This window comes from Notothenia rossii (assembly GCF_949606895.1).
Source record: "Notothenia rossii genome assembly, chromosome: 7".
Classification (NCBI taxonomy): domain Eukaryota; kingdom Metazoa; phylum Chordata; class Actinopteri; order Perciformes; family Nototheniidae; genus Notothenia; species Notothenia rossii.
In genome coordinates this window covers 67,280,252-67,302,087 of record NC_136905.1, presented here as the reverse complement: position 1 = coordinate 67,302,087, position 21,836 = coordinate 67,280,252, and the positions used below count along the sequence as shown (strand labels likewise).

General features: G+C 44.8%; 1 protein-coding gene across 6 annotated transcripts; it reads left to right on the top strand.

The window, feature by feature from the left end:
- The first annotated feature begins 338 nt into the window (after positions 1 to 338).
- Positions 339 to 21,779, top strand: cep170ba (centrosomal protein 170Ba). 6 transcript variants are annotated; one of them, XM_079641164.1, is made up of 19 exons: positions 339 to 533; positions 1,231 to 1,368; positions 3,171 to 3,260; positions 4,018 to 4,098; positions 4,786 to 4,842; positions 5,393 to 5,543; positions 8,111 to 8,239; positions 8,966 to 9,454; positions 9,539 to 10,467; positions 10,662 to 10,802; positions 11,432 to 11,570; positions 11,688 to 13,277; positions 14,067 to 14,313; positions 14,494 to 14,626; positions 18,087 to 18,221; positions 18,307 to 18,395; positions 18,847 to 18,940; positions 19,034 to 19,085; positions 19,727 to 21,779. In XM_079641164.1, exons 2-19 carry the CDS (start codon positions 1,264 to 1,266, stop codon positions 19,939 to 19,941), a joined length of 4,866 nt encoding a protein of 1,621 aa, XP_079497290.1. In that variant the 5' UTR covers positions 339 to 533; positions 1,231 to 1,263; the 3' UTR covers positions 19,942 to 21,779. The 6 variants fall into 6 exon arrangements, with proteins under 6 accessions (XP_079497290.1, XP_079497291.1, XP_079497293.1 ...); XM_079641165.1 differs by having other exon boundaries at positions 10,644 to 10,802; positions 18,087 to 18,185; XM_079641167.1 differs by having other exon boundaries at positions 340 to 533; positions 10,662 to 10,763.
- Positions 21,780 to 21,836: the final 57 nt, after the last annotated feature.

The following is a 21,836-nucleotide window of genomic DNA, read 5'->3' as shown; positions in this document are numbered from 1 at the left end:
TCAAGGATATAATATACTTATTCCTAATCCGTCCAAACACATACACCACAAATGACCAAAACAATTCAACTAAAAAAATGCTCTTCCATTGTCAAACAACAATTCATAACATATATAGCCTAGATAGATTATTCTTTTGTTTAATTACACTAAATTAAATAATATTACTTTTTTTTTGTTCTAAACAAAACTAATATGGAATTCTATAATGATACTAATGTTTTAACATTTTGTTTCTACATTTTGTCTGCACCTGGAAACCATCAGAGTGAGAGCTCTTCCCTCCCTCACCTCTCAACTCAAACTGGTAAAGCGTTTGATGGACTTGTCACGTGACGTCACCCTGTGGGCAGAAGAGGCGTTGGAGAGTTTCGCCCGGTTGTCATTCCCAGAGGAAGAAGAGGGTGTGATCGACATTTACCTGTCCAGACTTACCTGGTGCTCTTGCTGTACATGTCGGTCGTCGAGTTTCCTTTGTTGTACGACTTTAAACACTGGCTTCACTTAAGAGTAAAACGGAGAAGGCATTAAAGGTACGTTGTTTGAAAAGAATCATTGGAAAACGCTTGTGTCGGTGTAGCGGAGACTTACTAACGTTAGCTAAACCGCCTCACTGTCACCGACAGCGTCAAGCAATCCGCGGTGTAATTTGAAAGAAAATAGTACTGCCATTACGAGACAATACATAGCTTGTAAAATCAAATATAAATACCGTGTTGGCCAATATTTCCCATGCCGTAATGTTTAGTCAGCCAAGGTTACAGGAAGTAAAAACCTGACCACTGTTAAGTTAGCTACGTTTCCCACTGGCGCTACTTTGCAACAGGTTTCCCAGCATGCTTCATGAGACAGAAAACAGGAGTTTATAATGTCTGCTGTCCTTTTATTTACTGCATGTGTGAGTTGTTTTAACATACTGAATACCATTCATTGTCCCATTGAGACTTGCCTCTCTTTAACATGACTCACCAACATGCAAAATATGTTCAGAGTTGTTATTTAATTGCATTGTTTCAATAGTATAACTGCCAGACTGGAATTCAATGGATAAACAGGTCTTACTCAGGTGAGGTGGTAACTTCCCCTCAGTAATCTCTACAATAAAGCACCAGCTTGTTTAGTAGGACATTGTTCAGGGACACAGGTATTGAGTTTGGACCATGTTTTCTGAATGTCACTCCTTCAGTCCTGAGGTTTCTTTCAAATATTTGTATTGTTTTCTTTTCCCAGGATGCTAAGAGGGTCCTGACGCGTGGCCCCAACATGAGTGTAACGTCATGGTTCCTGGTCAGCAGCTCTGGCACACGCCACCGGTTGCCACGGGAGATGATCTTCGTTGGCAGGGATGACTGCGAGCTAATGCTGCAGGTGGGTGAATTTGTATGTTTTAAGAAAGGTATCGTGTGTGCGTTCGCCTTGGCGATGACATTGTAGAGAAGTTAGTGTTTATATGGCAAACACCAGCAGAGTGTCATATAAACTATAACTGGTCTTCACTGTAGCCTGTCAAAAATGATGTCTGACAGGACAGCTAGTCACAGAACCATGTGAAACACCAGCGGGAGGCTCCCTACATGCTTCGTGTGTGTGTGTGCATGTGACACAGCCTCAACACAGAGTTGTCCCCGACGGTCATTCAAACAATGACTTAAAACGCAGCTAAAGCATTCCACTGTGTTGTTTTTCCATGCAGCGTCCGTTATAAACACAATTTCTTTTGTGGGTTTCGTATAATATTCTCCCTCTCATTTTCTCCACTCTCTGCATTTAGCCCCGCGAAAGAGGAATGTTGCCTCAGAAACAGTTGTTTGTACATTACTTAGTAAGTGCTTTATGCTCAGAAAAAAGCCTCCCGACCACAGATGTCGCTTGGATTGAGAAGTTGCTCATGTCCACATTTAGGCGTTGCCGGATCCAAGAAAAAACCTCAGCTTCTCCCAGTCTGAAATGATGCAGACTTTTCTGTAGCTCCATTTAGTTGCTGAGCACTCCTTCCTGACCTGGCTTACAGTCAGTGTCTTCTTTTAACCCTTTAATCTTTTTCTTTCCGTGGCTTATTGCATTTTTCCTTTTCAAACAACTGTTGAATATCTGTAACATGAGAATCCTGTTTGGCTTGAAAAGCAGAGATTGAGTTAAAGTCCTCTCTCTTAGAATAGCCAAGGGCCTCGACTTGAATGTTTGGACCTCCCATGACAACTGGTGTCCGATCAGCGTCTCTATCTCCATAACCAGTAATCAGACCCTAAGCCTCCTCAAATGTGTGGTATACTTATTGTTTCCTAGTGGCAGTGTACACATTTTCTAGTAGGGCAACATTAAGTTAAAGGTCACCAAATTATGAATGAATTCTTAGTTCTGTTGCACAGTTAAGCTAATCAAGTAGCTAAACAATAAGCCATACTTTATAGGCAGTGCAGTACTAAAGCTATTTGGAAGTCCACCTAGTGAAAAGGCAAACACAGACATTATATACAGCCTGTGTTCCCTGTTTATCCCAGTTAGTAGACGTGTGGGAGTTTTTCCAATGCTACAAATGCACAATTGAATCACGGTAGTCATTTTGCAGTAATCTCTGTCTTTGTGATTTTTGTGACGAGGAGGCCCAGAGTGCATAATGAGCAGAGAGGAGAGAATGAGTCAAGCTGAGTCACGTGTACAGTTTGCGCATAATTGATGGACAGTTGAAATAAGCACATTTCCACTCTGGTGAATGGCAGTTGCACTGTGGGCAACAGGTCAGAGCTACGCTGGCAGAGTTTGGTAGATGAGGGCCATCTAAAAGTGTAATCTACAGCAATGTTTAAAGGATTGTGTGTGGTGTATGGACAGGGTCTGACTCGGCCTAAATGTTCATTTTCATGCCCTCTCAAGTCTTAAATGTGGATCATAAAGAAGTAATGATGAACAGCGTTGACTTTATTTAACGATGAACCTACCAACAACCCTCTTGATAAATTCATGAATTTAGTTCATGGAAAGTAGAAAACATGCTCATACAGTTTCCAGGAACTCGAGCTGATACCTTCAGATGCCTAGTTATGTAGTTAGTCAGCGGGAGACTTCTTATGTTGGAGAAACAGAGATTGCTTGAAAAAGGACAAATGATTAAACATTGATATACCAATGGTTGAATCTCTAATGACCTTTTCCCTTTACTGTCGTTCCAGTCCCGCAGTGTGGATAAACAGCATGCTGTCATCAATTATGAGCAGAACACGGACGAGCACATGGTGAAGGACCTGGGCAGCCTGAACGGGGTGAGTGAGTCCATCTTTAGTGTCAGAATACCTGTGATAGAGGAGCCAGCCCCTGGGCCCCCAGGAGACTCCTAATCACGTCCACATCCATATCCCAGAGCACAGACTGCCTCTCTGTGTGGGCCACAGACGGTTGGTGGTGGTAATCAGGAGACTGACTTTTCCTGCTGGCCTGGAACCCCTTTTTTCTTTTCCCCCATTCTTTCTATGTCACTCGCTAACCCCCGCCTTTCTCCCTTCAGCGATCTGTTGCCACTTCACTGCACCATTATCCCTCCGAAATCCAGAGTTGAGCAGTGGGAGAAACCCTTCATTGTTCTCAGAGAGTGTTTCTTTTGGCCTGGGTAACTGCAGCCAAACTAATCAGAGCAGAACAGCACAAGGAGCTGAAACTGAAATCCAGCATTATTGCTCAGCCAATCTTCTGATGATAATTTCTGGAATCCCTGTCTCACCTGTTTAGGCACACTATAGCATGATTGATCAACACATTCAAGCACAGTTGCATTTATTTATCCCCACATGGCCATTAAGCATCGTACAAAAGCAGAGACAGTCGTTGCATAACAGCATAATCTCTTCAGAGTTTTTATGTGCTCGGGGATTACCTTTCAATTGAAAAAAGGGCCGAGTGCAAAGCACCTTACAGTATCTGGGTGCATGCCAGTAGGAATGACCTGTGACTCAGCACATTGACTTCATTAGTGACCAGCAGACGGTAGTTGAGCTTGATTTTTTTCTTGTCTTTCTTTTGCAGACATTTGTGAATGACCTGAGAATCCCAGACCAGACGTACATCACGCTCAAGCTCTCTGATATCATCCGTTTTGGCTACGATATCCTTTTTCTGTATTATTCATTATAATTATAGACAAATGTTCAGCGTAACTGTGATTTGATGTAACCCCGAGTTTGAGCAGTTTCAGTTGGTGATTAGCAGCCCACGCTGAAATAAGCCAATGTCTGGCAGCTGTTTGAGGCACACATTTTTTACATTTGATTTTCCCTCTGTGGTCTTTCGCTACATTGGCATGTTAATCCTCTGCGGTTTTTCAGTCAGGGGGTTTAGATTATGGTCAACTGTGCACAGAAAATCTCCTGCCCCCTTTGACCCCGGGGCATAACACTCACAAAGGTTGAATCTTAAATATCACTGGGGCGGGGAGTTAAGAGAATAGAGATATTGAGCAATGTTTAACCCGTCTGGTATTTCATTATTTAAATTGCAACAGGCCTGTACTTCTTATCTGTTTTTCTACTTCTTGGAAGCAGTAGAAGAAAGTACTTTTGACCTCTTTAGGGGTTCAAACCAAGCATGATATTATATTCAGTATAAATGTATTAAAGTAACTGCTCATGTACCATACTTTAGGTAACAGATCTGTATTTCTTTCAAGTCCCTTTTCCAACAAACAGGGTTACTTACTGGTCAGACTCCGAACTGTGCATATATATTCTTAGCAGACATATCCTCACATTGTTTTACAAAATGGTAGGTATGTGTTCTTTAACTCTCCGTGCACATGCTCATGTATATATCCTGGAGAGGAGTCAACACAAGGTCCCAGAGGAAGCTCTCAAAGTAAGTAAAAGCAACAGCATGTGCCCTTTTGGAGCTAGCCTTTATATTGATAGAGTGAAGCGCCCTTTTTTTTTTTTTAGTATAAATGATTCTGTCTTTTTCAAATTTGACAAGGATTACAAATGAATAGTCTTAACTTATTACACAATATGCAGCTTTTCCATTGGAGGTGTGAATGTAATATGTCTGTGACCTTAGTTTGTCAGGTTCCCGTGCCAACAGTCGTCAGCCTCCTTGATAAGCTCTGTGGTCCGAAAAACAAATTGGCTAACTGGTGTTGGAGTGTTTGAAAAGACTTAGTTAAATTCCAAATTAAAAGAAAGATAACAATTGTAGTTTTAAAGTGTTAACACAAATGTTTACCAGTTCAAAATGCCAATACTTCAACATTTGAAATTGTAGTATTCATTGTCAACAAATAGAAATATGAGCAGGAGTCCATGGTGGAGACTCTTCCTGATACCCTGTGTGTCTGAGGACAGGAACATCTGTACTGATTGTTGGCAGAAGGTTTCTAACATCCTGTTTCCTCTCCTGTCTCTTTGTGCAGCACGAGAAGTACACCAGCCAGTTGCAGCTTGGTATGAAAGCCCTGCAGGCCAAGGCAAAGGAAAAACAGCAGCTCCAGAGCTCTGAGAAGAGCAAAAGCTCTGTGTCCAAACTTCAAGACAAGGCCGAGCAAAAAGCCCAGTCTCTTACAGGTACACAAACCTCATTATAACAGATATGAGCAGGAAGTCGGCAGCTTCCATGGATACAGAAGCAGGGTAAACATTGTTGTTGCCTGAGGGGAAAATGTTCCAACTTAAGTGGATTTGAATACCATGTCAACGCACGCAAGGAAGAGAAGTGGCTGCGCCTCCATGTGCTACATGGCTTTGACGGTAGATCACTCCATGAGGAGGCTGTGGCGTCTCTTATTAACAGCTTCCCTGCTGTGAGATTAGGCTGCCATGTGAGTGGCGAGGCTGCAATCCTCTGGTGTCAGTGGAGAAATAGATCTTGACATCCCAGAGTTGGCAGAATGAGAGCTTTCCAGACTAGCCCTGGGGTAAGGAGTTAAGGACAAGCAGTCTTATCTACGTCATTCATCCCCGACTGCTGACGAGGGGTGGCAACCATGGTGCTGATGGTTCAACGCGAGCAAGAACTAGAAAGGTGTAAAGATTCTATCAATTGATCTGGTGGTGGGTTTGTTGCTGCTTGTACTACCAGTGGTTGCTATGGCCTTCTGCCCTGAGCCGTGCTGAGTAAATCCTGCTGTACAGTACAGGCAACAGTTTAACAGTCGAAGAATTGTTAGTTCAAGCGAAGCACTTCGTGAATGAAGCTCATTCATAGGGACAAAACCTATTCCAGCTGCTGTTGATTTTGTAATTCTCGTGCTTTCTGCTCCTAATCGCCCCTGTGAGCTCAGAGAGAAGAGTACAACTGTTGCTTAAAATAGGACTTTTCCAACATTAGACTCCCAGAGTGCAGTACAAATAACGCTTTGAACTTTGAACTGGAAAACATTTAGTAAGATGGGAGAGCGGTTGTATCTCGTGTAGCTAAAGCTAACCACAGTGATCCTGTAAACCTGTGACTGCAGACTCTTTGTTGAATGCGCTGTGTTTACCAGGGGCCCTGCACTCACCCTGCACTCACCCTGCAGTGTGATAGCAGCCTCTCCCTGTGTTGTTGTGAGCTAGTCTACAGAGATAACACACTAGCATCCTCTGTCTCGCTCGATATACAGTCACAAGCAGATAAGGAATGCATTTCATAGTATGCTACAGAAAACAAAGCTGCACTTCTGTAAACACATTCTGTCTGCCACACCAGAGTGAACGTATATATATCTGTTGGCTTTGGCTGGGCTTGTTCGACTGGAGACCTTTGTAACATATTGTATTCTGACGGTTACAATTTATTTTGTTGTCAAATTCAGTCGCTTACAGCATAAAGTGCTGCGAGAGCTGTGTTTCTCTTTTTCTCTGTGCTCTTGGTTGTGTTCCCCTGCAGCTGGGCAGGATGTGGAGTGTGTCCAATCCTTGAGCTGTCTTCAGGGCAGTTGTACAGTGTGTGACTCAAGCCTACTTCACTCTGCCAGGTCCCGAGGCTACTTAGTATTTACTGAAGGGGCACAACATGGATATTTGACGTCTTCCCTGATACTGCACACCTCAGCACTACACGATTTAAACAGCCTGAATGCTTAAACCCTTTTTTTTAACAGATTGATCATGTAGTAATTTACCATTTTATCATGTTTTCATACTAAGATGACCCAAAACATTATCTATGCTGACAAATCCTAAATCTAATGTGACTAACATGAAAGTATTGGGCTGAAAAAGTATAAGAATTCAAGCTTTTTGTGAAGCCACATAATCAGGACAAACATTGAAAAGGATTTTGGCAGATTTCCTTCACTCTTATCTTTTTATGTAAATCTTGGCCTGCTTTTAGATCTTGCTCTAAATGTCCATAAAAGCTGAAAATAGCTCAGTCCATTTGAGTTGTGACACCCGCTCATGCTTGCCTTGGCTAAAAGGGGAGTCTTGGATAAGGGGAAAGGAATTAGTAACAAGCCCCTCTGCATCTCTCGTCGCTGTGTTGATGTCTTATTGTGAGTGTCCAAGGCAACAGTGGCAAAGTGCTGTTGATGCTTAGAGTTGTGAAGCCTCCACATCAGAATCCAGAGAGCATGCTTAGCCTGTGTATCAGGCCAACAAGCAGCTTCTAGATGATCTGATTAGTGCTGTATAGGCTCGCCGGCATGTGTGAACACTGTCAAGCCAGCGGCTAAACTCCAGTTACCAAACAGCATCAGGGAGAATACCTGCATGGTATCCAAGGTCAATCAAAGTGCAACCAGTGTGTCGATGTCTACAACCAGCCTCACGTTACATGCAGTTGTTATGCCATGTTTTGTATTGTTTCTTTCTTTATAGATTAAGATTAGTTTCGTCCCGATTTTCACCAGAAGGATTATGTTTTGGTGGTTTGTGTGAAACTGTATGCATCCCAGCTGAACCCCCACTATTCTCTCTGTGTACGGGCAATGGGGGGGGGGGGGGGGGGGGGGTTTAGAAAGCCCAAAAGCTGCCGTATTTAATGTCCTGCTGAGCTCCAATGTGTCACAGGACCAAACTTAGACACAACATTGTTTTTTCATTTAACTAACAGATTGCCATGTCAATGCAATGTATATGTAAATTCAGCTCCTTGTTTGGCTCCTGCCTGAATTGATCCACGGGCCTCATAGTGTCTGTTTGTGTGTTAGCTTCCACAGAGTCTCCCATATCCAAGCCCACTCCTCTCTATGGCCAACCATCCTGGTGGGGTGAGGATGAGGAAGCAGCCAGCAAATCCAAGAACAGAGGTGGAAAATCACCAGAACAGGAGTCTCCAGGTTAGTGTCTTAAAATGGTACTAATGTGTACAAACAACAGACTTAATTATAGTATTTATACATAAGTATCATTACAGCAGAATGTCATTTTATACTAGTCAGTACTACAATTGCATTGGACCTTCCCACATCTGTCAGTCAGATCCTGATTTGTAATGACATGTTTTCTATGGCTCTGCTATCTAACGCCCTTTGTGGGTCAGTGAGAGATGGATGGTAAGAAGCACAGAGCAGTTCCCTGGGTGCCAGTTGTGGAGTGTTAGCCAGGCTGCACCGTGCCAGGCCAGTGGGCAGTGCCTGTCAGCCTCGTGATGGATTATGACCCTCTAAGCCTCTGGAGGGGGAAGGAGGGGTAATTGTTTGCCTCATGGTGCCCAGGCTGAAACAGATTATTCTTGCTCAGCTACCCTCCGCTGGACTCTGAGCTCCTAAAGTGATATTTGGCCACATCTAACTGGCACCCAAACACACACTGGCAGATTTGTTTTCTCAGTCTAACTGCTGGAAGATTTGTTTTTTGTGGCTCCCACTTTCAGGGATTTTGTGACCTTCTATCATCCCGTCATCTCAATGTGTTGCTTTGTGTACATCTGACATTTGATTGACTTTCATTGTGAGCTGAAAAAGGAAATTGAAACAAAACCCATACAAATGTTTCTATTTGTAATGCCAACATGATACTCTTTCTATAGTAGAACAATCTCTGCGTTTCTCCTCACCACACAGAGCCTGCTAAAGACATGTCCAGATATGAGATCAACGGTTCTCTGTCCGAGAGTCAGGCCAAGTCTATCCTATCATACCGCCGGGAGCCCAGCTACTTTGAGATCCCAACAAAAGAATTACATCAACGAGCTGCCAAGAAACCCGAGTCGCAGGTCCACGAGGTGCCCACCAAAGACACTCCAAATCCCGCTTACGTCGTCTCCTCTACGCCCCCCGTGGTACAAAGCCACGCCTCCTTCACCATCGAATTTGACGAATGCACGCCAGGGAAAATGAAGATCAAGGACCACGTGACAAAGTTTTCTTCCCGCCAGCAACACAAGTTACCTTCCACAGAGCACGTCACCGCACCCACTGCGGTGATTTCAGCAGAAAGCAAAGTTGCTGATTGGCTGGTCCAAAGCAATGCTAGCATGATGAGGCGAAAGTCCATGGCTGAAGAACTGTATGGCACAAACGGTGACTCATCGCCTCTGAGGATCACCAAGGGTAAGTCCCACATAAAATGTTGTTTTTTTACCTCTACTGACTTTAATTGAAATAGTGTGCTAACTTTTGTCTTTCCATCATTAGCTAACCACAGTGAAGATGATACTCATGTTGAATCAAGAGATCCTGCAATAAATGGGAGATATTTCCTCCAATCAGATCCTCTGAGTGGGTCCCATGTGTCCCCACAACCCCTGAGAGCCTCCCCACCACAACGCCTCGCCTCCCCTGACTCTGAGGAGGCGTTGTCCCGCTCTCCACCAGAGCCTCAGTCCCTGTCCAGTCTTGGCAAGGCTGAGCCTCACCAAGCCTTTGTCATTGAATTCTTTGATGAAGGCCCACGAAAGAAGCGCTCCCAGTCCTTCACCAATAACCCATCTCCACCTGAGTCTTCATGCCTCAGGGTCTCTTTGGATAAGGTGAAGAAAATCTCAAGCCCAGCGGTGGAGAGACGAGGCCCGCCTCCAGCCTCCACCACCACCCCAACCAAACGATACACTGTCCCTCTAAAGGGCCCTGCTTCCACAGGCTTCCAGAGAGCTGGCTCTCTACGCAGGGAGAAGACAGAGGACCGGATGAGCACCAGCTATTCCTCCCGCTCTTCTTCCTCCGTGTCTGCAAGGCCCTTTAGCAGTGTGGGCCGGAGGTCTAAACTCGCCCAGGAATTCAATGCGGAATTTCTCAAACAAGCAAAGCAGTCCTCGTCGGCCAGCTGGGAGGAAAATGCATCTAGTCCCACCACAGCAGCTAAAACAGAGACAGTGGCCATATCACAGAGTAGTCCCGCTCCATCTAAAGCTCCATACCAGCCACAGACTTCCTCTCCTATCCACCAGCCTGTTGCCCTCAAGGCCCCTGTGATGGCCCCGGTAACTCAGAATGTGGAGGTCACGAGCCCCCCTGTTGGTCCCAAACACGAGGAGGAGGACAGTTTGAGTGACGCAGGAACCTACACCATTGAAGCCGATATTCAAGATAAAGAGCTAGAGGAGGCACGGACCAAGATTGACCAGGCAAGTTTATTTTGCGCTTGATTTGAATGAATGTGCTTATAATAACAACACGTTGCTTGAAGGAAATCATATTTGCATTTTCGCCAGTGTCCTCTGTCTCTAGGGAGAAAGTTCCACTCCGAAGGAGCCGTGTACTTTGTCCGACTTATCAACCTGCACTGCTTTGTTCCTGACAGGTGTTTGGTGTTTTACAGAGCCCAGAGCGAACCAACCAGACTGAAGCAGATTCTTCCTCAGAGTTTAGTCCTGTTCTAGTTGAGAGCAGGGAGCAGCATAGGCAGAGTAGCTGTGGGGAGGTGAGGCCAGCTCCAGAACAGGGACAGAGTCTGGTGGAGGTAAACCTTCTGCTCAGGGTGTGATCAATGTTGGAGTGGAATAATCAATATGTTATCGCTAATCCAATGTCTGTATGTGCCTTCTCGGGGTTTCTTCTGTGTTTTTGGTGTATCTCTCTCTCCATTGATTTCTAGATGTGCTTCATCTTTCTTCACAGGTTCTTGGTATTTCTTTGCTTTCTAACAAGATACAAGATAATCTTAGGGATGCACCAATAGCGAACATCTGGCCGATGCTGACTTGGAAATAGCTGGATCGGTTAGTGGTTAAAACGGGGGCCATCCCATTAAATTACCAAATATCATATACTGGGATTTAATGAGCGATTTGTTGCTGCAATTAAAAGGTTAATGCTTGAATTAAATTCCTTTTTAATTTTCGCGATTTTTATTTTATTGGAATTATTACTGATATACACACAAAGTCCAGGTATCAGGTCAGGCCTGAAGAAGTCATATTGGTGCATTCCTGAATCGTACTCATGAGACGGATGACGTATGGAATTGTCTGTTGTGTGTCATATTAACTTTGTTTTCTAAGGAAATCATATAAATAATAACTGCTTTCTTTTAAGTGTTTAATCTACTATCTTTATTATATTGATTAAGTTGTCTGTTATCTGGTGCAGGTCCAGGCAGCAGGTGCAGTGTTGCGGGGGGCTCCTAAGTGGATGTCTTGCTGGGCCAGCCTGGCAGACAGCTACACAGAATCTGGCCCTTCGTCTGGCCTCTTTGACATCTCCTCCCAGATGGAGCTGTCAGCAGGGGGTAAGCCACCTGACGAGACACCAGACTATTTGAAATGATAATGAGACGCCCTGATGAATATGAATGATTCTGTTTTAGTGCGTGTCGTTAATATGCCTTCAAACTGTTTCACTTCAGCACGAGGATCAATCACCAACAATGCCACGCTCACCCTACACAACGACAGCGGCGACAGCGACGGTTCAAGAGCTCATCGCATCCTGCCCCAGGTGCCGCAGGGGGAGAAGAGTGACATTCCAACTCCTAGCATTCATGTTCATTATGACCCGCATTCGACATTTATTGTAGGGGAGAGGGGCTTGGCGACCCCCAGGTTTCAGGAGGGCCTTCACAGGTTATCGGTGCAGGACGACGTAGAGCCCGACAGCCTGAGCGATGCCAGCAGGTCAGACGACGGTTCCATCGTGGAGCAAAATAAAAGAAAGCCGTCGGACACAGAAGAAAAGACAAAAGAGAACAAACTCTCAACAAAGTCTACATCATTCTACATCGGGTCTGAGGAGTCACAACCTGATCGTGGGGGCTCAAACTCAAGCACTGAAAAAAGTAATGGAACCAAAATGTTCTCAACAGCCACTCTAACCAAACCCAAAGGTAGCCCGGACTCCGGAAAAATCAAGCCCGCTTTGTCGGCTCCTGTCCTAAATCAGAGTTCAGAGTCAGAGGGTAGTGTCTCTCCATTAATCAGACAAGAGAGCTACACTAAGGAGCGGCCTAGCAATGCCAGATTACCCAACATCTCTATCCTGTCTCTTCAGAGAGAGTCTGAATCATTCCAGGGAGCCGTCAATCAGGACACACATTCTTACCTCAAGGACACAGAGGACGTCCTGGCTGCTCTGGAGGCCAAACTCAGAGCAGGACAATCAGAGAAAACCCAGTCTCCTGTAATTGACTGTGTGTCTACGGAGTCTGATGTGGATACCTCCAGCACTGTGAGCCAACACAGCAATAACACCAGGTCAAATATACTGACAAGTAAAGCCTCTGCTAGTGGCCTCCATAGGGAGAGGTCTTCAGGCAGTATAGCTAGTCAGGACTCAAGTTACCAGTCCACTACATCGGAAAAGATGCGTTCTCTGGGAACAGATAGCAACAATCAGACCGGGTTTTTCAGGAGGCCGGTTGGACTCAGACGTAGTTTCGGAAAACGTGGATCCACAGACCTCAGTGACGACCCGCACAGCTTACCTTGCTCTGATCAGGAGTCCAACAGCTACCAAACACACACAAAATACACAGTGCCCCTTCAGAAAGAGGACTCCAAGACAACAAGAACGTCCATGGCGTTGAGTCGGGCCAACAGCTTGACAGCCCCGAGACCCACCAGAGCGTCCATGCTCCGCCGGGCTCGCCTGGGAGAAGCTTCAGACAACGAGGGCACGGAGACGGACAGGATGTCCCAGGAGGCCGGCAACGCCCCGGCTAAGCAACCCCAGGAAACCAAGAAACTCTCCAGGCTGGACATGCTCGCGATGCCTCGTAAGCGTGCGGGCTCGTTCAACACTCCCAGCGACACGGAGTCCTCTTCAGCCCCAATCCGCTCGGGATTCTCCAACCGCAGCACGGAGTCAGGAGGCAGCTCGGCTCGGAGGGCCTCCACTTCGGGGCTGAAGCCTGCAGAGAAGCAGCAGAAAGCCCTGCCCAACAAGGCCCCTCTCACAAGGGGACGCTCAAATAGTGCCAAGTATACCGGCAGCACCACAAGTGAGTATAATACAGAAATTCCCATGAACCTGTTTCATGGGGTTTCAAATATTATGACTGGTGTAACCACTTACTGCTGTCTTAGTCAAATCTAGTATCGATGAAAAAAATCTGAATTCAAAGTATTTCATGATCAACTAAAGTGGTGAGTTGGTTTGATACATTCAGAGTCCTCTGTTTATAGAGTGTCCTTCAGAAAATAACACCGGGGTTCTATACTTTTCTCATAAAAGCAGGTAATTAATCAAACTAACATTACATTGATTTGACCAGGGCAAGTAGCGCTCTGACTGTTTGGTATTTTCCTGACCTTGACGTTCAGTTTGGTGGTCTTCATGGTATTTTGGTGCCTTCACACAGGTGGGAGTCGAGGGGCAAACAGGAGCATAAAAAGTGCCCTGCACATTGTTCTCTGAGGATTATGGGACCTGATGAATATTATAAAGTTAGCCATGTTCAAAATTCTTCACTCTCCGGAGCACTCTATACTGAAGTATGTACTCTGCTGGTACTCAGATGCTGTTCTGTGGAATGAAGTACTCATTTCAGTTTGTAAATAATGTTTTAACTGGGAGAAAAAAAAACTGGGACATTTCAGATAGATTTTCCATGTAGAAATGAGCACTTCCACAGCAACTTCTCTGTCTCTGGTTCTGGGAGGATTTGTTCTAATATGCTTGGTGGTGTTTTTCTTTCCCATATTCTTTGATGGTATCTCTCCTTCAATCCCGTTTTCCCAACTTCCTCTATCCTCTCCCTCTGTTACTCAAACCAATTCACGACCCCAAGGCTCCAGGAGACGTCAGAAAGGCTCTGACTACGCCTCTACCTCAGACGAGGAGTACGACTCAAACCAGAGCACTCCTAAACACAAACGCTCCCAACCTTCCTCAGCTTCCCACAACCCTCGTCATCAGGCTCGGCCTCAGCCCGTGGTCGCGCTGCGTCCCAAACCCCGCAGCAGAGACTCTGAGGACGAGAACAACGAAGGAGAGGCCTATAATAATTGGACCAATCACAGTTCTGAGATTGCAAGGTAAGGTTTTTTAAAAGTTTAAAGAAAGCCTGACTATAGCCAAACTTCAGCATTTATTTACTGCATTTTCCATTCTAGGGTCTAAACAAATTAACCTTTTGAAATACAGTAGAAACATTTTAAATATAAAGACACTTTTTAATTCTGTCATCTTTCTAACACATATTCCTCGCCTGCTAGGTTGAGTCAAGACCTGGCTAAAGACCTAGCTATCTTGGCGAGAGAGATTCATGACGTGGCGGGTGATGGTGACCCCACAAACCCAGCAGAAGAGATCAGTGCGCCTGTCTCCGCAGTAACCGCTCATGAACAGGTACATCACTTTTTCTTTCCTCAGGCTGTTGCCTCTTAATCTAACACAATAAAGCATTAAAGGTCCCATGACATGGCCATTTCCACTAATCATAATTCCATTGTTGAGGTCTATTAGAATAGATTTATATTGTGCAATTTTCCAAAATCACTTTGGTTTCTCATACAGCATCTCTGTAAACTACGTGTATTCACTGAATTTCACTCTCTGCCTTTAACGGCTCGTTGTAGCTCCAGTAGCTCCAGCCCCCACCCTCCCTGTGAGCACAGTGTGCTCTGATTGGTCGGGACGTTGTGAATCGTGCTAAGCTCCATGGAGGTGTGGTTTCCTTGTTTAGCGACAGCGAAACACAACCAAACTCACCCTGAGCACACACAAAGTCACAGCCGAAGTAAAAACAATAAGTGTGGCTTGATATTGAGTTAGAAAAAGGTTGATAAACGCTGTGAGAATGGGTCTGCAGAGAGAATTTCGCCGCGATCCCAACTGTCTGTTATCAGCCTGCAGCCAGGGAGGAGAAATCAGCAGAGCTGCTTGCACTGAGTGTGTGTGTGAGGAAGTCCGTGGATTGGTCAATTTGGACCAATCAGCGGGGGCTTAACGTAACGGCTCCGCGGACGTAACGTAACGGCTCCACGGATTGGTCCATTTCGTTCCGGGTACGGTTGACATCATGCGTACCCGGAAGAATCAAACGGACAATGACGTATCTCCAATGAGGCGTTTTGGGGAGGTATTTTCTATGTTAGAGTTTTACTCGCTACAGGGTGTACTTTGAGGGTTTTGACTCTGCAGACCGTTTACATGCATAAAAACCTTCATAACACACAAGGGGATGGGTAATAACCGGAAAAGCAGGATATGGGACCGTTAAGACTCAATTTGATCACGTGACCAAAATGAAGGATGACCATTCTATATATTTTTTGTCTTCTTTATCACAAACTACACTTGCAGGTTCTCATATAGTACATTTTCTAGATATTTTTACAGTTATGTAAAATAATATTTTAAGGTATAATACATTGAAACTAAAGTAATAATAATAACTTTAATTTATATAGCGCCTTTCATTAACCCAAGGTCGCTTAACAATGAAACATTTAAAGACAAGACATAAAACAGGGGGCAGAAATGGAAGTGTTACATTGCGGGGGGGGGGATGAGTGAGTTAATGTTGGAAGGCTTTGTTGAACAGATGAGTTTTCAGGGTTGATTTGAAGATGTTCAGAGAAGGGGCAGTGTTTCCCATACATTGATTTATTTGTGGCTGGCCGCCACAATTACATATCGTCCGCCACAAATGGATCTCATAAAAACAAAAAAAGTATTATAATTTTTTTTTTTTTTTTTTCACTTAGCCCTCAGTTACTCCAGGGAGAATATCCCTGTAATTGGTCATTGTAAGTCGCTTTGGAATAAAGCGTCTGCTAAATGCCTGAATTTTAAATTGTAAATGATATTTTTGGGAGAATAAACCGCACAGATCCTCAACTCCAGTGTGTTTCACTCATTAACAACACAGAGCAACAAGATCGTTGTCTACAGTAGCCATGAACTCGCCCACTGGACCACCCGAATAGGTTAAGGGGCCTTTGGCTTTTCTTGCCGGGGGGGGGGGTGCGGTGCCCCCACAAATAGAATCAAATTATGTGGGAAACACTGAGGGGCGTTACAGATTTCAGCAGGGAGGGAGTTCCAGAGGGTGGGGGCAGCGACACTGAAGGCCTGGTCCCCGAAGGTGCGGAGGCGTGAAGGTGGAATGGAGAGCAGGCCGGAGTCTGAGGATCTAAGGGTGCGGGACGGGATGTAAGGGTGGAGGAGATTTGTGAGGTACTGGGGGGGAGTGGGCATGGAGGGACTTGTAGGTGACGAGGAGGAGTTTGTAGGTGATGCGGGACTTGAGCGGGAGCCAGTGGAGGTTGAAGAGAGTGGGGGTGATGTGCTGCCAGCGCTTGGTGCGTGTGAGAACCCTGGCAGCTCAGTTCTGGATGTACTGGAGCCTGTTCAGGGTTTTGCTGGGAACCCCGGACAGGCGTCTGTTGCAATAGTCCAGACGGGAGGTAATGAAACAGTGAATGAGGTTCTCTGCAACAGTCGGAGAGTGATGTCCGGAGTCTGGATATGTTTCTGAGGTGGAAGAAGGCTGATTTTGATACTGACTTGATGTGGTTCTGAAATAAAAGGGTTGAATCCAATATAACGCCAAGGTTGCGGACCTGAGGGGATGGTGAGAAGATGGAACCGTCGATGTTGAGGAGCAGATCTCCAACCTTCCCGAGCAGTGCCTTGGGGGCCACAACCATGAGCTCAGTTTTATCACTGTTAAGTTTGAGTAGGTTGGTGGTCATCCAGGTTTTAATTTCGTGGAGGCAGTTGATTAGCGACTGAGAGGGGAGATGGGCAGAGGGTTTTGTGCTGATGTACAGTTGGGTGTCGTCGGCGTAGGAGTGGATAAAGAGACCATGGCTGCGGATGATATGAGCAATCGGAAGGATGTATATTCTAAATAGAAGGGGGCCGAGCCTTGGGGGACTCCATGATTGACAGAAGCACAGGGGGAGCTGCAGCCAGCGTGTGACAAACTGTGTCCAGTCAGAGAGGTATGAGTGGAAGAAGGAGAGGGTGGAGTCAGTGAGGCCAAGGAGTTCAGACAGGCGGGTGTGGAGGATATTATGGTTGATGGTGGCAAAGGCTGCAGAGAGGTCTAGGAGAATTAGTGTAGTGATGGAGCCTGAGTCAGCTGTGATGAGGAGGTCATTGGTGATTTTGATCAGGGCGGTCTCTGTGCCGTGTTGTGTCCGGTAGGCAGATTGAAAGGGTTCATAGAGCTCATGGTTGGACATGTGATGGTGGAGTTGGTCGGCGACTGCTCTTTCCAAGATTTTACTAAAGAAGGCAAGGTTGGAGATTGGCCGGTAATTATTGAGGTCAGTTGGGTCAAGTCCGGGTTTCTTCAGAATGGGGGTGACTGAGGCGGTTTTGAAGGATGTTGGATAGATGCCAGTTAACAGAGTATTTTTAAACACGAGTATCTGTACTTCTACTTCTTCTACTGCTCTATTATGTGAAGCTAAATATTCAAACTACATGTTTTCTACATGTTTTCTACATGTTTTCTTTTCCCCTAGTCATAAACACAGTGATGGAGCCCAGTGGGCAGCTTGAAGCATCCAGGGCCTCAGCCTCTTAATGATATCCACGATGGTGGGCAGAACAGTGTGTAGTGTTGCCTTTACCAGGACAGTGGACATGGGGTCTAGAGAGCAGTTGGAGGGCTTGGCCTTAGAGACCAGCTTAGCGACCTGGACAGCATCCACAGGGGAGAAGGCAGAGAGGTGGCAGTCTGAGGAGCGTGCAGCTGGAGCAGCAGTGCTTGGAGTACGAGCTGTGTGAGGAGCAGGGGGGGCAGGTGCGTTAAGCTGCAAGTGGATGGAATTAAAGTAAGATTGTGTTGCAGCTGGTTCATCGTATCCCAGAGGCTGGACTAAACTACCAGAGAGTGCCACCAAATTCTGCCCCTCCAAGGGAACCGGAGCAGAGCTGCAGTGACCCTGAGGTGAGCTCCAGGCCGCGAGCGAGGAGCAGAGACGAGGTCAGAGCTAATGTGCTGCGTCACTTTGAGCAAACCTCTGTGATGTAAAAACATGGGGATCATTGTTTTGTTTGTTTTTCCCCAGGTCACTGCGGACAATCTGATGCTGAACCCAGTGTCTCAGATCACCATGGCTATCAGAGAAAACACTGAGCAACTCGCTGACAAAATTAAGTAAGATGTTACTCATACATCCTTTATTCCCATGCTCAGACTGCACTGAGCCAATAATCTTATTAAAGGGGTGTAACTGAGTCAGTCAGCACGAGGATTTATAGCCTAACAGACAATATGGGGCTGAGAGGACTGGGATGTAATCTGCTCAACAGATTAGATGCAGATAAAACTGTTCCTGTTTAAATGTTATCCCCTGAGACATGTAGCCACAATTTGGTGATTTCTTTACAATTGTTATTGAATTGGAAACCCATAGTATATCAAAAAAGAAAACGTGTATTTTAGTATTTTTCCCTGATTTGATTTAGTTATACTTACTCTCCGGAATTGGTAAGCTATAAGTGACAAATTGACAAGATCAATAACATATTGGACACAAATTAGGATTGTCCCTTCTTAAAGAACGCAGTAATAAGTTCACTTTCTGAATCTGTCATTGTGCACACAGGTTACTGTTCCAGGACAGGGTGGATATCTGGGAAGAAATTGATGCAAAGGTTAACTCTGACAATGATGTTCCTGTTGTCAAAAGCGCCAACAAGGTAAGGGACTCGTGTTTGTCAACATTCAAATTTAAATGTGTGCCAATTATTGCTAATCGTATTGGATCGCTGAATTGGACATTTGTACTGCAGGAAATCACATCCATCTTGAAAGAACTCAGGAGGGTTCAGCGACAACTTGAGGGTGAGTCAACAACATTAATACAAACTATCATTTTAATAATTACGTGCAGAGGTGGGAAGTCGTGGAGTACAAATACTTTGTTACTGTACTCAAGTACATTTTTGTGGTATTTTTACTCCACTACTTATTTTTCTGACAACTTTTTACTTTTACTTCTTACATTTTTAACACAAATACCTGTACTTTCTACTTCTTACATTTTCCAAACAGGCTAGTTCCTTTAGTTTTAATCTGTGTCTGGTGGCGTGATCATTATTATTTAGAGTCATTACGTGCCTATTGATTTGAACACGATCCGTGTATCCATCATTTCCTGATCTTCTCTAAACAAGAGGGACCGATGAAAACGTTGTCATGTTGCCGTTGTTCAGCATGGAAACATTCATTAGCTAACAATGACATTATTGTTCTATTAATATAAAGTGAGGTCAGTTAGTCTTTAAAACAGTTGGTAGTTATGGGAACTTTTTCCTTCGAAGCCCATACTTCTTTACTTTTACTAGAGTAAAGAAGTATGGTCAGTACTTCTACTTTTACCAGAGTATTTTTAAACACGAGTATCTGTACTTCTACTTCTTCTACTACTTGATTATGTGAAGCTAAATATTCAGCTACAAACTACATGTTTTCTTTTCCCCTAGTCATAAACACAGTGATGGAGCCCAGTGGGCAGCTTGAAGCATCCAGGGCCTCAGCCTCTTCTTCTTCCGGGGTCCAGACCTCCAGACCCCCCGCCTCACGGGACTGGAGGACGGTCCACTCTGCCTCCAGACGTGGCGGCGGCCCCCGGCCCAGCGAGAGTGTGAGGAGAGCCGCTGTGACACCAGACGATGTCAGAGCGGGGTATCTGGTGTGAGACCATACGCAGTTCCCACCAGCGCTGATCTGCTGCTGTGACCCCACACACAGGTGTCGGACCGTTATACGCAATATGATACCAAGAGGGGGGAAGTGAGAGTGTAAACACAGAAGTGTAGCCTCCTTTACCTCCAAACAAACACTACTGCACTATAAGCACTACACACCCACACAGAGGTGTCATTTACAGTGACCTAAACACCCTTAGAGTACACAAGGGCTACATATGAGGTGAAGATTTGAGGAAGTACCAAAATATTTTCATAAACCACACCTCGACAAGGCCTCTAAACTATACTTGATTCTCTGTTTTGAAGGTTGACTTCTTTATTTGCCAATGATATGAGAAACATAGCTGATTTTAAAGTTTTTCTATTTATCGTCCTGAACATAATCTTCTTAGGGAAATCTACGAGTATATAAAATGTCTATGTTTAGTGACAAATCACATTTCTGAGGAAATATTGATATTTCTTTCGGGTAGAAAGCACTGCAGGAACAGCAGCAGAATGTAGTGTACTGTGTACTCCTGTTCAACCCATTGATTTCGCTTTTTGTTTCCTTCCAATGTTGTTGTCTTCTTGTTGCATCTTTTCTCTTTGTGGACCAGATTTATCAACAGATGTAAAAAGTATTTATTAGGGAGCTCTTTTGTGAGACATTGTAACCGAGACAACATGAGAATTAGTACCAGGACAATTTATGTGATATCACACAGTTGCTACCAGCCAGTTCCCTGAGTATTTCTTCTGTTAACATTTCCCAGTGTAGCGACTCTGTGCCGGCCCTCCTCAGTGGACGGACACTATTTTGTTCAGCTGGGAATGATAAGGAATGTGTGTGGCTGGTAGGAGGGACTCAGTCTAGTCACCTGGCAACCACACACTCACACGGCTATAAAACCAGGGTTTCCAAGCATTCCTGGCCTCTTTACCTTTATAAGAGAGGTTTTTTTTATGTGTGTTGAACACAGTTGGGGGCTTACATCTAGTTTTAGTTTTCCATGCCACAGTCGGCTCTGAAGTTTGGCCAAAGACAATCATAAAACGACTTAATCACATCACACCTACAGTAAATATCAGAGCTCTGTGGTTAGATCTGATGCTTCCTCTCGAGTCCCCTTCCTCTTCTGATGGGTCCTCACATGACAGGAGTAATGTAAATGTAGCATTTAAGTGACAAAGTCAGCTTGAATCTGAAAGTATAAATCTAATGATTAGTTTGTGACGTGTTCTATATGTAAATAAGTAAAGATATTTGTACGTCATAGAAATTACCTCTCAATCGTGTCTTTTGCACATTATCCCCCTCGACTTTATAATGCTGCAAACTGGAAACCACCTCTGCCCTGTGAATGATTGTAAACAGTTGATGCTGTGGAGGTCGAATCGGGTAAAGACGGTGAGCCAGTGCACCAGCAAGAGTCCGTTCCCCCCCCCCCCCCCCCCCCCCCCGTCCAGATTCACATGTGGTTGTAATTGGGAAGTACGTGCCACAGAGCAGGGTGGGACAGTGGTTGTTTACAAACTCAAGCTAAAGTTGAATGTTTGTCCTTTAACCTCACTTGCTCAAAGTGTTGCTGCTATTCGTTGTCCATGGGATAGAAAATCTCCTTGGCTTTACTCCATCTTAGTCTAGAGCAGGTTTGAGAGCTGAAATGTCATTCTTGTTTGTCAAATTTGTGACTCCTTTTTTGATATTCAATCAGTTCCTCCTCGTTTTACCCAGAATGATTTTTGTTGTAATCTTGCTGTCTTGTAAGCTGGTATTCATGTGTTGTGTAGTTTGTTCGAGAATGATTGCAGGTTTTTCAAATAAATATGATCAGTAAAGTTATTTGTCTTGACTTTTTTCACTCATTAGATTTTATTTTGATGTTGTTACTTAGCAAAA